The sequence below is a fragment of the Clytia hemisphaerica genome, unplaced genomic scaffold (assembly GCF_902728285.1).
Source record: "Clytia hemisphaerica strain Z4C2 unplaced genomic scaffold, Clytia hemisphaerica genome assembly, whole genome shotgun sequence".
Classification (NCBI taxonomy): domain Eukaryota; kingdom Metazoa; phylum Cnidaria; class Hydrozoa; order Leptothecata; family Clytiidae; genus Clytia; species Clytia hemisphaerica.
Window position 1 is genome coordinate 305,702 of NW_027103262.1, and position 18,485 is coordinate 324,186.

The 18,485-nt window shown below is 35.8% G+C and overlaps 1 protein-coding gene across 1 annotated transcript in view; it reads left to right on the forward strand.

Annotated features, from left to right (window-relative positions):
- The window catches only part of LOC136799782 (trichohyalin-like), a 63,401-nt gene that overhangs the window by 12,169 nt on the left and 32,747 nt on the right, over positions 1-18,485 (forward strand). Inside the window, exons 10-24 of the mRNA XM_067056493.1 lie at positions 616-833; positions 1,283-1,498; positions 1,785-1,939; positions 2,864-2,982; positions 3,370-3,573; positions 3,966-4,165; positions 4,734-4,926; positions 5,520-5,697; positions 7,694-7,864; positions 8,010-8,204; positions 8,621-8,798; positions 14,235-14,352; positions 15,044-15,228; positions 16,496-16,784; positions 17,283-17,530. Coding sequence (XP_066912594.1) covers positions 616-833; positions 1,283-1,498; positions 1,785-1,939; positions 2,864-2,982; positions 3,370-3,573; positions 3,966-4,165; positions 4,734-4,926; positions 5,520-5,697; positions 7,694-7,864; positions 8,010-8,204; positions 8,621-8,798; positions 14,235-14,352; positions 15,044-15,228; positions 16,496-16,784; positions 17,283-17,530 — 2,867 coding nt within the window. The remainder of the gene's footprint in view (positions 1-615; positions 834-1,282; positions 1,499-1,784; positions 1,940-2,863; positions 2,983-3,369; positions 3,574-3,965; positions 4,166-4,733; positions 4,927-5,519; positions 5,698-7,693; positions 7,865-8,009; positions 8,205-8,620; positions 8,799-14,234; positions 14,353-15,043; positions 15,229-16,495; positions 16,785-17,282; positions 17,531-18,485) is intronic.

Consider the following 18,485-nt stretch of genomic DNA (forward strand, 5'->3'; position numbering starts at 1 on the left):
GAATGAAGGATATTTTTGGCTAAAAAACGCTATTAAGAAATAAGAAAAAAAACTTTTTTTAGGCCTTTTTTTAATACCACACATTCTGAGAATAAATACAATAATTTAAACATCGCGGCAATTGATTTTGCCGGGTGGCGGCACAAATTAAATTTGGTGGGAAGTTAATTTGGCTAGTACCAACTTTGTAGTACTAAATCATCGAAAAACAGGTGCATCTGAGTTATATCTTTTGAAAAGCGAATGGAACCATTAATTTGAGGTGAAAAGCAACGTCATTTTCGTTGTAGGAACTTGCATGCTAAAAACAGAAGCAAGTTAAGGATAAATCGAAGGAGACGGTATAAAGCAAAGTTAACATGTTGCCAAAATCAATTACACACACCAAAATACCGTGGTCTGTTGAGGTGAACGAAGGTGATTTGAGTCATACATCAACTACTTTGTTTTGCGTCGACTTCACTTAGCGTCGCCCTCGATATCCTCCGATACATAAACTTGCTAGAACATCCCTCCATCACAGATACTTAAGACTTGCGGGAAAATTTTTCGGATGGACGGACGAAATATAACCGTTAAACGTAAAATTTACTTAAAACAACTTTCTTCTTTCAGCTCTGAATGACAAATACGACTCCCTACGCGATAAATTACTTCTTGACTCGCTTATGAATCAATTTGGTAAATCTGAATGGGATAGACTGTCTGAACAAGAGAGGCAAAACCAATTAGCCAAGATGCGAATGTTAGAGAAGAAATTACGACGAGAAGGAAAATATGATGAACTGGCAAAATTGCTTGGCGATGCAGCAAGCGATTCTGATGCTCTTGGTGTAAGAAATTTAATTTTGTTGCCACGTGTTTACTTTTTCTTAGAGGAGCTTTTCACATTCCATTGCGATGTCAAAGCTATAGTGAAATAGTTTTATCAAAATCTGTGTCGTCAATGATTGACATACGCAGTCCTTACCTTGAATTTTTCTTCTTCAGGGACTACCTTGAGAGTATTAATTTTGGCTTGTAATTGATTTTGTACTTCGCTATAAGTTCAATTTTTGCGGGTACTTAAATATTTGGCGATTTATAAATGTATGTATGGAAAAAGGCTTTGAGAGGCAAAATATTACCAGGAGAAAGGAAGTAATCATCCAACACATTTCCTCTAAAATCGATTACCAGGTGTTTGAATAAGATATAAAAGGTGGATAAAATTCAACACAATTTTTATCGGAGTCCCCTATATGATCAGGAATTAAAAACATACTTGTTTCTATTTCATCAGAAACTAATGGGTGAAAACCGTCAAAAATATTTGGACCAATTAAACGAGAGACTACGTAATCGACAACGTCGTATTGACAACGGTGAAGACCCAGATGATCTTTCAGACGATGACCAAATGATGGATGAGAAAGTGGATAAATCTTCGGGTAATCTGTTGAAAGATTTGGATAACAGATTCGAAAATGAACGAGATGCTCTTCTGAGAAAGCTTAGGGTAAGAAGGGTATTTGCTTTTTTCCTAGCACGCCTATCACCCTTACTGCATGGGAGGGGGTAGGGTTCAAATTATTTCTTCGTATTAATGACGTTATCCTCGACAAGGCTTCATAAGTAAATAAGATAAAGCTGAATTCAGTTTATGATTGATTTATTAAACTCCCTTAACAGAAAGGCAGAGGCGTTAATACAAAATTTTGCTGTTTTAAGCATAAAATTTGTGACTTTATTTTACTTTAGTGCCCAAGTTCACCAGTTTGAAATGTAAAACTTTTTTATCACAGGAAGAGCAAGATCGTCAAGCAAGAGAGCGTGAAAGACAAGCAGAGTTAGCTCGCTTACGTATGGAAGCACGAAAAGCTGAACGCGAATCAAACTTTGATGGAGCTGCACTGGTGTTAGGTTTAGCGGAAAGAAATAAGGCTGCTCTGGAAGATAGGTATTTAAAAATGTCATCTTAGTCCATGTTCGCACGTGATGTTCCGTTTCGCTCCGAAACGAAATGATCCCATTCTATTGGCTAGAAGTGACGTAAAACTTGAATGTAACCAATAGAATGGCTTCATTTTGTTTCCGAACGATACGAAACCGGAACGTCTGAACATGATCTTAGATTATATTTTCCTTCACTTTTTCTTAGAGCTTAAAACTTTCCTTAGGTTCGGATTCTTCAGATTCATACATGAAATTTTAACACTTTTTTAAAAATGGAAATGAAGATCTTAAGAGTTCTCAATTTCTGAGATGTAAAGAAAATACAATTGCAATCCGTGTTAAAATTTATTGACAATGCTGGTTATTTCAACATTTTTCAAAATTTAAAGTTCGGGCGAGATAGTCGATTTTAGGTATCTGCTAATTTAATCGAATATTTCATTTAGGGAATATTTCAATTAGTCTATATTCTCAGCCTTCTTGGATCGTTTTTGAACTTTTAGATCCTCAGATCCTAAGCTCCTAAGTCTTATGCCCAGCGTTAAAACTCAGAATTAAAACTCTACCCTTTCAACCTGATTTTGAGTGCTGACAAATCGTTTGTGGTTTCAAAATCTCGTTGGGAATTTCCTTTTTTTCTCAAATAGTATGACTATGACCGTAGTTTCAATGACTAGACTTTTCACAAACATGTAATTATCATTAGAGTCTTATATGTAACTCTGTTGCAATGACTTTCAGACTTTCAGTCTACGGTCAGCCATCTTGGCTAATCACGGACTAAACGAGCGGGGGATTGAACATGGAAGTCCCTGACTTTTGACACTGACGATTCAACCGCTCAGCGATTGTATCTTACATTTCTCCTTACATTTCTAATTGCATTTGATGATTTTTTCGAATCCTATTATTTTGTTTTTGTGGTCAGATTAAAGAGCGACCGAGAACGACAAGAACAGTTAGCGCGCGAACGATTGGCCGCGCGAAGAAATCGAAAGAAATCAAGTAAAGACGAAGACGAAGTGGATCCTATCCAACCAGATTCTGGTAAGTTTGATTCGGTTTGTTTTACCTAATTCCTAGAAGTCTATGTGATATCTGATTCGACGACCGATGGCAAAAAAAAATAAAAACTTGATTGATCACAATAATTGTAAATTTAAAACTAATCATTTCGTTGCCTTTTGAGGAAAAGTGAATTGCATCTATTGTAATACGTCGGGATACCCTATCAAAGAATATTTATGATCCTTGCAGTTATAGGGCGATTATTTCATCCATGTTACATAATCATATTACGACTAGTGCACCATGGAAAAGCCAGCACCAATTAAGGTTGTTCAATGGGTAATACACTCTCTCGATTCCAGATTCCAGGGCCAAGTTAAGTGTTTTTACTAAAACTACTCTTTACTACTTTTTTAAATACAACAGATGATATAACAGGCTGGCAAGATAGCGTATTAAAAGAACTCGAACGCAAGCATTCAAAAGAAAGAAATTTATTACTGGATCTTCTACAAGAAGGAGATTCGGAAGATTTCAGACAAGAAGCCCGTGAAATGTCAATGGATGATCGGAACAAACGGTTGGCTACTCTGCGCGCCAAACGAGAACAATTGGATTTGACAATCAAAGGTAAGCCATTGCCTCAACCATTCTGAATTTATGTCACAAGAAAGAACCACGAAAAAAATTGGGCGTAGATCAATTTAACTTTTTCGTCAGATCGAACCTTCGGTTGGATTTGAATAGAAGTTTTTGATGTTTATCAAAGCTACATAACTTAGGTGACTTCTGCCATCATGGAAGTAAACCTTCAAATTTGTAGAGGACGGCTTGAAATCTACGATTGCGTACGCCTGCTTCCCTTGGAACCAGTACGAAAATCGAAATTCGATATTACTTTTCTGTCTAAAAACATAAGTTATTGCAGTTGAGTCTCCATAACTAAAATACACACGGGTAACACAAATTTGTTCGAGTTAAGGAAATTTTGAGTTAAAGAGACTCCTTACTATTTTCCTCAGGCGAGCAAGAAGAACATATTCCAATCCTCGAAATGGCGTTGGCCGTCAAATACGTCAGCTGTGTTGAAAAGTTGAAGAGGGAGAAAGCAGGAAATGAAAGTGACGTCACACCTGATGACGTCATCATTTCCATGACAGCAGACTTACAACAGTTGCAAGATGAAGAGACTAAGGGAGTATTGGAATCCCTGCAAGCGATGGTATGACTTGTTTGATTCTCTGAATCTTGCTTTCCTTATTAAAAGAAATGCCTATATCAATATCTCGACTATATCTAAGACTAGGCCTCTGGTACGTTTAACGATGGAAGTGAGAAACAATATTTTACAATACTTAATGGTTTGAGATATTTGACCTGCAGATTCCAATCATGGTTGTCAGCTAAACTTCTTTTTGTCAAAGTATTTTCCCAATTCAAGTTATTAACGTTACAATAGAATTTCAATATAAGAACTCTTAAACGAAGAACTCATATTTAGAGTTTTTTTTATTATTCTTCATTAAATTCTTTTGACTAAGTTAAGCAAAAATATTTGGAGAGTTCATTTAGACCCACAGAAGGTTTCTATAGGCCTAAAATCGCCAACCATCTGATTATGGCCACCGTTGCACATAGTCATACGAGGCTCTTTTGAAGAGTTTTAATGATTATTAATGCTGACTTTAGGTTGAAGGTATTCCTATTATCAGATAACTAATTCAAATTTAAATTTGTAAGTAGAAACGTTTTTTTTTGCGAGCAAATTTGTCCTTTCCCCTTTTTTATAGAATGTCGAAGAGCTTTCCACATTACGTCAAAAACAAATCGACGAACAGAAATGTGGGCGTTCAGAAAATGTAGCCACCCTGGCGTTCAGGGCGGACAGTGAAACAGCTGACGGGGAAATAGTGAAAGCGTTGGATCAAAAGTATAACACGCTGTTGGATAAATTGTTATTAGAAGCTATGGAGAAACAAATGGGTATGCTCCAATGAATTTATAAACCTTGGACTAAGCTATATCAGCCATCTTTTATCGGAGTTTTAGTGACACCTGTAAAAAAGACATCGCAGTAAAAATGAATTAAAAATATCGAACGTTGCTACATAATCATGATTATTCAAGGAAAAGTAGATCTAGCGTTGTCGATGCATATACATTGCTATTCAGCAGTGCTCCCATTAGAATACCACCTCAAAAAAATCGATTAAAGACTTTGGTAGGCCGGGATTGAGAAACTACCCGAAACGGTCCGTATTAAGCTCAGTGCTATGTCCCAGTGTTAAAAGATCTTCCGTTTCTGACGGATATTGGTCTCAGCAAAGTGTAAAAAGAGACTTAAAAATGATGTCTTTAAAAGGTCAGCAGCAAAACTTGGAGAATCTGCACAAATTTACGGAATCAATGCGGAAAATGTTACTTCTAACTGGAATTTGTATGAAAACCACGCGGGCCGCTCAAGGTCGCACATCTTAGGTAGGATTTAATGACTACAAATCCTACCTAGGAGATTTCCTTCTAGCCCTTTGGGCTCCTATGTCATTGTTTCAAACTATTCTAAAAATTATTTTCAGGTAAAGCAGACTGGGCGCTACTGAACGAACAAGAACGACAACGTTTGATCATGAAAAAACGTTTAGAACAAAAGAGATTATTGAGAGAAGGAAAATTTGACGAGGCTGCTAAACTACTTGGTGACGGATTCAAAACAGAAGCTAGTCTGAACAATTTGATGGGCGAAAATCGCAAAAAGTAAGCATACTTCATTACACGAAAATGAGTAGACATGTAATTAACACGAACTAAAAAACTTCGTTTTAGTTAAAACTCCGGACCAGGCTGACATTATAGGGCCCATGGGCGCTAAGCGTATCAGTGAAACTGGGAGGAGAAGTGGACGGGGTTTACTTTCGGTCAGTAAATTTACCTTTGGGCGCCAAGCGTATCAGTCACTCTCGCTGATACGCTTGGCGCCCATGAGACCTGTAATGTCAACCTGATCCAAAACTCATTTAATTAAAACTAACTGCGGTGTCCTTGAAAAAGGAAAAAATTCGTGTTTAAATTTGTTGCGTGTTAATTTCAATTTAATACATGCTTACTGGCACTGTGAAATGAGATGGTTTGACGTTACTTAACATACTATCTTTAGGATGGATATTTAGGGTTTTCTGTTCAAAATGTGTGTCCACCTGCGGCGAGTAATGTTTTATGCTTATGTTAGATAGAGATATAGCCTATACTAGACGTCACCCGCGTTTTTTTACGCAATTAACGTCTATTCCACTTTGCGACTTTTTCGAATGTTTTGAGCCCGGGTTTTCGGGCTCTAAACATTCGATTTGTTGACGTCACTTTAAATTTTCGAAGCTCTTGCAGTAGCAAAATAATCGAATTTGCGTCAAAACACATGAAAGGCTTCTATTTTTCGAAAATCGTCAAAGTGGAACTCACTAAGAAACGAGATGAAAAATCCCGGTTTTTAGTGAGGTGCTCGCTAATAGAGATAGAGATTCATACTTTTTTGGACCTACCCCGGTGGAGGTCCTACAAATTAACCCATGTATGTTCGTCCGTTCGTTAGTTACTAGCTTTTCTCGATATTGGCTCATTAGTTTTTTCTGATTTTTTGCACAAAGATGCATAACTATAAACCCTCGAATGTGAAAGAGCCCGATTTTCGGAAAAAAAAGTTATAGGCAAATTTGGGCCAAAAAACGGTTTTTTTGGACTTTGTGAAAAATTGGATCATTAATTTTTTCTGATTTTTTGCATGAAAGTAGGGTACAATCATAGGTAAAAGATGGCTCAAGCAGATTTTTGCAAAAAAATTTTGTTGGCTCAAAAAACGCATATTTATCTATAAGAATCACTATTAATAAGCATACATCAATGTTCTTAGTCAAATTATTCAATTTCTTTATGAGATCGATGTTTTTTTGCTCACGAGGGCTTATTTTTAAAGAATAGGTGTGTTTAGACATGAAATTTTGGTTGCTTGGCGTGTTTTTATAGAAAAACTGGCCAAATTCGATATTTTTTTATAAGCACATTATCAATTACTTAGGTATTAGCTTTTCTCGAGATTGGCTCTTTCATTCTTTATGATTTTTTTGCACAAAGATGCATAACTATAAACCCTCGAATGTGACGGAGCCCGATTTTTGAAAAAAAAAATTTGGGGTCAAATTTGGGCCAAAAAACGGCTAAAAAACGGGTTTTTTGGACTTTGTGAAATATTGGATCATTGTTTTTTTCTGACTTTTTGCTTGAAAGTAGGTAAAAGATGGCTCAAGCAGATTTTTGTAAAAAAGAATTTTTCAGCTCAAAAAACGCATCTTTATCTATAAGAGTCACTATTAATAAGCATACATCAATGTTCTTAAAATTACTGAATTTTTTGATTAGATATGTTTTTTTTGCTCACGAAGTCTTGAATATGAAAGAATATTTCAAGAGCATGAAATTTTGGTTTCTAAACACTGCCTGAAACTCCGAGTATCGGAAAATAAATTTGTCTCTATTCTTGACTGATAGATATCAATTATATGTGTTAAATGCATAACCAGGTAGGTCCATAAAAGTATCACTTGTTGTTCATAATATTTTCCATTGTTTTTTAGAAGCATCTTTCAACAAGATAAAATACATACAAGTGCAAGATATTTAAATAGAATTAAGCTTAGTTGTTGCCAATATCACATTTATCTCATTTATTTGAGCCTGGAATATTTTTCTGCCTTTCTAGGTATCAAGAGTTATTAGAGCAACGATTACGGGACCGAAAAGAGAAAATCGCACGTGGTGAGCCAGTTGATGACCTTGCAATGGAAGAGCTTCCTGAGAGCGAAGACGCGCTAGATGGTGATCAAGAGGCTGCTGTTGATCCTAAGAAATTATTAGAAGATCTTCAGAAAAGGTTAGTTGTTAAAGATCAATTGTGTCTGAGAGTTTGTCTAGTTTCAACTGGATAATGGTATTTGATCAAGGTTATGTTTTCGACCATCTCAAGATCCACAATGGGTTATGTTTTCGTCACAATGCTTTTGGTTTCTCGCCTCTAGATACGACAGTGAAAAAGACGAATTACTGTCTCGTTTGCAAGGCTCCGACAAACGATATATGAACGAGAAAGATCGGCAAGCCGAACTTCTTCGTCTCAAACGAGAACAGAGACGAGCGCAGCAAGAAGAAAAATTCGGTGCCGCCGCTCTCGTTTTTGGTTTGGCCGAGAGGAACCAGAACGCCGCCAAAGAGAGGTAGGTTCATTTTAGAGAGTTTAGTAATCAACCATTCAATTTAAGAACAATTTCTAGGACCCTTTTCATGGCGTTCTCGCAAGCTCGGTCCATAGATTTTATAAAACCCGAAGGGCTAGATGGCGTGCTTTTGCTGAAAAGTGTGCCGAGTCACGTGACATTACAATAGAATTTCAGCGCTTGACCAATCAGAAGCTTTGCGGGTTTTCGAAAACAATAGCAGCAATATTTTTTGCGATATTCACTTTTTTTTGCTTGGAAGAGCTTAAAGCACTCCATCTAGCCCTTCGGGCTTTATAAGTCTATGGCTCGGTCGTTACTTGACCTTCGCCAATATTTCTCAGTACAGCCCTTACTAACCGGTCATTAGTATAGATATACAGTATTGCTCAATAAAATCTTTTCGCTGTTCGCAGGCTAAAGAATGATCGATCTCGCCAAGAGCAGTTAGCCCGTGAACGTTTAGAGCGTCTGAGAAACAAGAAGAATTCAGTCACGAAGGCTAAAGACGAAGAAAATGACGTTGTCATTGAAGAAGGTGGTTTGGAAAATCTCGTCAAGATGTTAGAAAAACGACACGAACTTGAACAAAACGTAAGCTTGAACTGTTCTTTATAAATTTTTGTTGTTTGAGATTGAGACAATAGTTTCGGTACTTACTTGCTTTTGCATTCTTTTTTCATAGTCTAGCACGCTAGACAACTAATTCGGATAGCAAAAATTAAAGGTACAAGTTGTAGTATGCAAATTGATATTATTCCGTGATAATCATCATATTATCATATAACACCCATATTACTGTATTGCACGGATTATGAACGACTCCAGTTCACATTTTCCCTTAGCACATGGGGAAAGTGTCTACTTTGCATCTATTGTTTCATTTTCAAAACAAAGTTAAAACGCATGCGTATTTATAAACTGTTAGTCGTTATTATACGCATAACACAAAGAGGAATGAATACATAGGGTTGGTACAGTCACGGTCGGGGCTGTGGATTGTAAAATTTGTCGTTCTTTTTAATGTTGCAAAGTAGGCACTTCCCCCCCCCTCTTAGAGCACTCGGCTTATCCGTATTCTGACTTGATTCCAATAGTCCTAATTTTATGTATTAAGATTGTGAACAGACTTTTTCGAACCTAAGTCTTACTCTAATTCAATCTTTCAGTGGAGTGTGGAAGGTGCTCTAGGGCGTTAGAAGGGCGTTAGGTGGGTGCTATAAAGGTGTATCTGGAGGAACTTCAGTACACTACGGTCAGAATTTGAACATATTTATGAAAAGACAACTATTTACGGGTGAACAGAACTCGGGTAGGGAAAGAAAATTTCCTCTAAAAAAATAGATTTTGTCATCTCAAAAAAACACTAAAAATTCGAGGCGACGTCTTTGGCCGATTTTTTAAAAATTACCAACATTTTATTACTCAACAGTAGAGTAAAGTTATTTTGGACGATGCATTTATCTAAGAGTCACTTTCAAAAAAATCACTGTATTTATTTATTACAATCTGCGTCGAAATATATTGAGAATTTTGGTTATTTCCTCGTTTCCCCAAATTTGAAGTTCGGGCAGGAAAGTCACTTTTGGGCTATCTGTTAAATGTTATCGAATATTTCAATTTGGTTTATTGACTTTTAGGCTTTACTCTGAGCCTTATTGGACCATTTTTTGAACTTATACATAGCGTTTCAGAGTTGAAACTCTACCCTTCCAACCAAACTTAGAGCGCTTCCAAATCGTTTCTGGCTATGTATAAGATTTCGTGGGAATTTCCCTTTTTTCTCAAATATTACGACCATGATTGTACTTATATATAACCTCGAAAATACCAAGTGATCGGGTAATTTATTTAAGACTAAGATCTTATTTCCGATGCAAAAGCTTTATGCAAAGACAAACAAAGACGTGAAATTTTGCTCTCGACTCAATGCTCAACGTGGCATAATCAGTGATTAAAACGTTTTATCATTGTTTCTGCCTGTTAACCCTTAGCAACAACTGAATGCTTCACATGAATTATTGGCTCTATGTGTAAGGGTTTGACATATCCAGAATTATGTCTTGTTCTGATAGAACTCCTGGGCCATATTTTTACAATTTGATGCCCCAATTATGGCTGATAAAAACAGGGAAATATTCCTTAATTATTAGTCATTTGGATCATAACAACCTGTCCAAAAATACAAGCTACCGAAAAGGATAAGTTCCAATCCACATTGAGCACATATAACCATCTATCGCGATGCCTCACACGCTTTTTTTATAAGAACGGTGTTTTTTCAATTCATCGTTAATGTTCTTAATTTTTTGATAAAATCATCCTAAAATATTATTATGTGGATCCACAACCAGGCAAAATCTAGCATGTAGTACATACTTCAAGCAAAAATGACATTTTTATGGGACCTTTTAACATTGCGCTGTGGAACAATTGGCAATTTAATGGTAGAATGCTCTAAAAATGGCATTCTTAGTTTTAGTTGCCAAATTCCATGATGGTGGTACTCTTACCATATTCATAATCTTTTGCCCAATTTCATCATAAATATTCCCATAATGTATTCTTATAAAAAAAACGTGTATTCGTTCAGTGTAATTACACAGTGAGAAATACCAAACTTGTAGCTCCCTCTCGTTTACTACATACACGTTTTTTTTTTATAAGAACGTCAAAAATTTTCGAAGCCTTCGGATGTTCTTAGTTTTTTGGATTTGAAGCCTTAAAATGTTCTTATTTTCAGCAATTTTTGAGCATTTTGATGTAATTTCTTAAGAAAATGCATGTTTTTAAGTTTCCAAAGCCTTAGAATGTTCTTAGAATGTTCTTAAATTTTTGGGCCTCGAAGCCTTATGTTCTTATATAGTTTGTTCTTATAAAAAAAAACGTGTATTGATCATGCAAAATAGATTGTTTCTGTAGGTAGTCATTCCTAAATCTTTATGGGTTAAGAATAGGTAATTTTCTGCTTCTTTTGAAACCACAAGACTAAAAATTTGGCACATCTGAACCAAAAAGGTTTATCTATGGATTTTAAAACTGATCAAATTTGTCAAAAAAAGTTTAGCTTATCTAAAGGTTGTTAGAATTTTGAATTTTTTTCTAAACGAAACCTCCTGACGAGGAATTCCTTCACACGAGGACGATCCGTGTTTTAGTAATCCGTCGATCCGTTGATCCGTCGATCCGTCTTTTAGTATATGCCTTCTTGAAGGTATTCACTTAGTGACAAACAGCGATATTTAAAAGCTTTTGCTGAAAATAAAAATAAAACTTGTCGCGTTTTTCTTATTACTATATGGAATGGCTGATTTAAACTTAACGACATTTAAATTTGCTTAATGGGGTTACAAGCCCGTTCAAAAATACAAACTTCCCTAACGGATAGAACCATATCCATTCAAAATCGTTTAAAGATGTCATCACAGTATCTTAAATTAAATCGTCCATGTTATACCATCATAGCGCTTATTTATTACTTGTGGTAAGGTTTCACAGCGTCAACCAAAAAATACCCAGTGTCTAGATACACGCTTTTTTATAAGGATATCTTCTCTAAGAATATCAGGGTGAAAATTGGCCAAATCGTAAGAATACCCTCTAGGGTGAATTTCACAGAATTTGATAAGAATACAGTCATTTTGTATTTGGTCAACAGAAAAAACTTTAGGAAGAAATGTAATTTCAACCCAAATGTTCACTTTAAAGTCCAAAACTCTCAAATTTCTCATGTTTGTAAAAAAAGTCAAGTCTAAAAAAGTAAGAATACGTTAAGAATATTTCACTCTCAATTTTTGCAATTTCTTAAGAATACTTGACCCTCATCCAAAGTACACTATTTTTTACGAGTGGATATCCAGGGGTCTTTACTAATACATTAGTTACACGGTCTTCTCGAGGTGGGATACGGGATATACCGCTTTTTCAAGCAATCAAATATCATTTGTAATTAGCGTCCTACGAGCATGTTGTTTAGAAATTCTATACATTAGAAAAGTAATTTTTTATATACATTAACTTCGTTAGATACTTTTGACCTCGTACCCATTTTACTTGAGTGACGCCCCCAGGGAGGCTTTATGAACTAAACATTAAATTCATTATTCATCTTATGGAGTTAGTTCATGTAATGTTTCCAGCTCACCCAAATAGAGACTAATACGCATGCGTAATTTGCCGTTCTTTTCAACCACATGTAGTTAATTCCCGTGACAATCAAAGAGGAATGAATCTCTAGGGGTGGAACAGTCACTTTCGGTCGGGGTTGTGGACGGCGAAATATGAAATTTGTCGTTCTTTAAAAATTTGTCGTTCTTTTTGTCGCTTTTTAATAGTTATTTGTCGTTCTTTTTAGATGATCTGGAAACGTTAGATGAACAGTCTCTATGGGTGGGGTTATGTATCAACCCGTCTAAAAATATTTCTAAAAACTTTCGTAACTCGCGAGAGATTGTTAAACGCGTCGAGTAACATCTTGGTGATAACTAACTAAAAGCGCTTCTGTGTCACTTGTGGTATACTCTGAAAGTGACACTGGGAAATACCCAGTTTCTGTGTCAACTGATTATTTTCTATTACACGCTTTTTATAAGAACTCTACGTTACTAAATAAATTGGTAAGGGTTAATTTGACCCTAATCACAAACCCGAACGAAAAATGGAAAACATTTAGCCAATCACATTTCGTATTTGTACTAGCCTGTTACATTATCATTTGCGTTCACAGGTTTTGTTTTTAACCCTATTCGGCCTAGGGGGGGGAGTGTTTCTGTTCGGAGGTCAAATTATCGGTAGTAGCTCCTGAAATAATAGAGCTTTTGCCATGAAATCTTCTGTAAATTCCTAACTTTTATTTAGCTTCAAAAAAATTGACACCTAAAAATTTTCACACCTTGAGCATGATGTCATTTCTGACAGTGGGGTGTCATAAAAATTTTCCAATACAAATTTATTTTTTATGTCAAATATATCGTTTAAACCGTACTTTATTGAATATTTAGGATAAAATAAGCCTTTTAAACTCAGACAACTTTTTTCTAAAGCCTTTGTTAGAATACAATAGCTATTTATAAGAACAATGGAAATTTTCGGTTTTTGCTTACTTTGGGCATGATGAGTGGCGTCATCAAAAAAAATTTTTGTCAAAAGTTACCTTACAAGGATCTTATGTGCCAAATTTCATCCAAAAAGACCCACTTGATCAAATGTTAAGGGGTGGTACAGGAAAAGCCCCCCCCCCTAGGTTTGAACCACCCCTAAAAGCCTAGGTTGAATAGGGTTAAGTAAGAGTGATATCGATTGCTTACTCATCAATATTAATCAGCACAAGCTTTTTCACATTGGATTGACACCAATGTGGAGCAAGATTGGTTAAAAAGAGGAAAAGAAAAACATTTTTTCCTTATATCAGCATAATGTAACAATAGGTATACACCTGTCTTGGTCTGAAATGTGTGTCTGATATGAAACGGGAACACTTAGATTAAAATAAAACCTTTAACGTACAATGAGACCTAAAACATTACAGGGGAAAGTTGGAATGATTCATAACTCATGACCACTCTAATTCATGAAATAAGGTTCTGTTATCTTAGTTGCTAAGATACTTGGTGGTCCTATTTTTTTTGCTGCTTTTGAGTCCACAAAAAATATGTATGAAAATATGAGAATGTAGAATTCCTCAAAAAAGAACTCGAGTTTTCTTACCTTAGCATGCTCACACGTTACTGTTCCGTTTCGCTCCGGTATCATTTTCGTTACGGATCGAGTGTGCTCGTATTGGTTTCGGAACGTTTCGGAGCAAGAAAACGGAGCAGTTTCGTTCCGATGAAAATAGTGGAAAACGAAACCGTTTCGATCTGTTTTGCTTTTTAACGTCTTCTTTTTTGATGTTTCGAATTTTGACGTCCACATTTGGTTTGGAACCGTTTCGGAACGTCTGAACATGGTTTGAATGGTCTAACTTTAGAGAGTAAAAAATTAGGAGGATTTTGATTGTAAAATGTATGTATTTTTCTCATATTTCATCAGATGCTGGTAGAACTTTATGGGTCGAAAGATGCCCAACTATTGGAGGAATATGACGTCATGTCTCTCGAACAGCGTCAATCACAACTTAATTCTCTTTCAACGGAAGCCGAAAACGAAGGTTTGTCTCTTATTTACACTTGGAACTTTTTTTGATAAAATAATGATGTACCCTGAAACTATTTTTGCGTATAGCGTTAAACATCTTATTTGAATTTCTAGTCCTCCAATTCATATAGTTTTTCCAAGGGGGTGACATTGATGTTTCAAAGACACCCCTTCTCACAGACCCACTGGGAACCCTTCCCACTTGAAAAATTGTCAAAAATATCGTCTCCAGTGGAAAATTCTACTCTAATATTTGTCTTCACGGAAAATGACCAGATAAGTAAATCCTCACTGCAAAAATTTGTGCTATTTTTGCCATCCCCGCTAAATTTTCTGGCTAAATTTTTCATTAGACAGTCAAACCTATGAGCTAACTATTACTCGAACGTTAAAGTAGTTTAGAGTTAAGAGAGTTAAGAGAGACAAAAAACTTTATATTCTCTAAGGACTGGAACCATATTTCTAGTCCTTCTTAACATGTTCTTTTTTTCATCATTTTGTGAGAATTTTTGGCCATTTTTCTTAGGAACCGGGTATTTTAGAGCCAACAAAGCCTTAAAATGTTCTTATTTTGTTCTTAATATTTTGGCCATCGAAGCCTTATGTTCTTATATAGTTTGTTCTTATAAAAAACGTGTTTTCTAAAGCTCAAGTTATGCTAACTGGAATGTATTTATTTTTAATGATTTTCCTGTTTTTCATAGAAAAGTACGAAGAAATCATCAAGGAAATGGTATCGCTGAAGCATTGTAACAGACACCATGCTCTCACTTCCCAAAATAAAAACGAGAGATGCTCAGATGACCAGGTCTTGGTAACCATAATGGCAGATTTACAGTTGATTCAAGATAAAGAAAGTGAACAATTGTTACAGAAAAGTCTTGACATGGTACGTTTAAGATAGAAATACTCTTCTTTCAAGCGTTAGTTCACACTCAAAATAAAAAAATAAAATAAAAAGTGAAAATTCTCTGAGAAGGCTGTATGGACTGTACGTGCAGTGTACTTGAACTATAGGGATTCCATTCGTGAGACAGACACAAATGAGCCGAGGTCGTTGGCGCTCATATAATTTTATGCGACCCATGTCTTGAAACACAGAACAAGAATCCTGACGAATCTGCGAGTGTTCGGGTAGTCCCGCTTTCAGATTTTCAATTACAGAGTTCTGCACAGCTCTTTGACAGTTTTATTTGAGAGTCCCAATTCATTCTCAAAGATAGAGGAAGCTCCTATAGTGTGAGAAATAACCTCGTTGTGTTGGTTAAGTAATTAAGACTCAAATCCATATACATAAGCTTCCAATCAGGAGTAAAGCGTTCTATTGACTAACAGTCACTTTCAGAATCCCTCAAGTACAGTTGACGTTCTCTAATTTGATCTTCAAGGGGAATAGGATTTTCATCAAAAAAGGGAGCCTTTCGAATAGTAGAGCATCGAATTAGAGAGCGTCAATTGTACTTACAAATCAGACTTAAAGTACTATCGCACAAATCACTTTCAAAGGAAAGTGATTTGTGCTGTCTTTAAGTGATTACGATAACGTAGTTTCCACATGGTGACAAAACAATAATGCACACTTATTAAGGCGGATGGATTTTATGTCTGTTTTGCAAGTGAATTCTGGTAGTGATTGGGCTTTTCCAGAAATAGTCCGTGCCCCCCCCCCCTGTTGAGGATATCGGATATCCAGAGGGTTAAATATCGGGTCAATTTGAACATTTACAAGAATTTTTGTCATTGGATTGGTCGTTAACTATTCAAACGAAAACTTTTATTATATTTTTCTAAAGAACGCGTCATCTCTATTGTTTTGAATAACCAATTATGTGAGTATCTTGTAAAAACTTCAAAACAGCTGTAAATATCTACAAGGAAGCGGATATCCAGGGGGTAAAGTTTCTTTTCAAGTAAAAATTACGATATCCAGGGTGAAGCATCTTTATAAGAGAGGATATCCATGGAGTTGAGCATATTTTTAAGAGTGGATATTCATCATTCATATCTTTACTAATAAAGTAGGATATCCAGGGGGTTCGATGCTTCGAAAAATCAATGTCCTCAGTGGTAGTAAAATTTTTTTCTGGGAAAGCCCATTGGTGGTCCGTACTGCTGGTGGTTAAGAGATATTTATCTTTTCTTCTTTTGAACAACAGAACGAAGCACAAATCAAAGAAGAACAACAAGGAGAAATTAAAATTTGCCAAACAAAATGTTTCAAAAATCTTATCCAACTTTTGGCCGCCCCTGAAGCTATCAAGCAGGCAGATAAAGACACACTGGTAGAGGCATTAGAATCAAAATATGATGTGTTGAAGGATAAATTGATATTGGACGCCCTCGAGAAACAAATGGGCGCTTCGAAATGGGCGGAAATGAACGAAAGAGAACGCCAGCGTGAATTATTGAAATTGAAACTTCAACAGAAAAAACTCCAACAAGAAGGTCTTTATGTTATCTTATTTTCTTGGATTTTCTCGCGAGAAATGATGAGTTTTCTCTCTGAGAAAGTTTTTGATTTTAATTTATCCTGCTTTAAAAACTGAACTCTGTAAAAAGATCAATCAGAATACAGGTTCTCGAAAATTGCATGGTTCAGCGCAATTTTATTGGTTGAAGAGATCGGTCAAAAACTAAAGGTCACATGGGTTTACAAATACTTGCCTTAAATGTTATTTTCTTCAAATTTCCTATATGGATCAGGAAGATTATGGAAAACTATATTTCTAAATCGGGCTAAGAGTTAGTTCATGTACTTAATGCTTCCAGCTCACCCAAATAGAGACTTATACGCATGCGTAACTTGCCGTTATTTTAAACCACATGCAGTTAATTCCCGTGATACAGTGGTACAGTCACTTTTGGTCGGGGTTGTGGGCGGCGAGATATGAAATTTGTCGTTCTTTAGAAATTTTTTCAACATATCTTTTTTCTTCTTTATAGGAAAAATAGACGAAGCTTCACGTCTCATGGGAAATCTCTTGAAAAATGATGCCAATGTTCAATCATTACTTGGTGCTTCTAAAGAGGAGCAAGAAAAGCGTTTGAAAGAGAGGCTGGAAAAACGGAAACAGCGGAAAGATGCTGGAATGTCCGAGGAAGAGATAACGGAACTGGAACAGAAAGAGGAAACAGAATTTGAAGAAGAAGTGGCGAAAAAATCGACAGGAAATGCATTACAAGATTTACAGGTCTGCTTTACTTAACTTAGTGTTGCAACTTTTCCGTCTGTTGAAGTTTCTCATGTTTTGTTAAGTAACGTAATTTCCGCCATTATGGAAGCAAACGTTCGAATTCGAAGAGTTTAGCTGCAACACCATCCAGTTGATATTCTTTACTGGGACTTCCGTTCTTGGTACCTTGGAAAAAGAAATTTCGTAAAAACGTGAAAATTGTCTAATTTTTAGACTTTCCACGAAAGATAGTTACAACACTTGTTTAACTATTTTTTTGGTCAAATTTTAAACCGTTTTACAGTGAGCTCTAGCTAATTCGATCTATTACTATACAAATCTTTTTAGAATTTGAAATAATTTGCAATTCCCGTAGGGGAAAGCCTCGTAAAAGTTCAATACTCCAGAAAAATTAATACCCTCGACAATTGTTGTAAAGATTTTCTCATGTTGGTATACTCTTCTCGAAATGTATAAAATAATTGCCAACCTCGTTCTCAAAAGACTTGTTGCTACGATACTTCAACGTCGTCAGACACATAATTTTTGCAAGCGTTTGTGCTTTTGTATCGAAATAGAAAAAGGTCTTTTGGGGAAAACATGTTACATGTTGTAAATGTCGTTTGAAGTAATTTTTTCATTTGAAACGAGGCCCGCGATGTATGATTTATCTCGAGAAGTATGTTCGTTGTGTTTCTCTGCACAATTAAGAGTGCTCAATACTTGAGTAGAGCTTGTTATATAAAGATTAAGAAACGGTATATTTATTTTCAACACTTTAAGTTTCATGAATTACGTTACGTCATGAACATCACTTGCCTCGTATTCAAACAATTACCATGGTGATTTTGTCTCTTGAGACATTTAATGATTTTTTTGAATAGGAAGTAGTTTTAATAAAATCCGTTTGGAGTTAATCACCATGGCAATAATTTCAAAACGAGGCAAGTGATGTTCGTAACGTAATTCACGA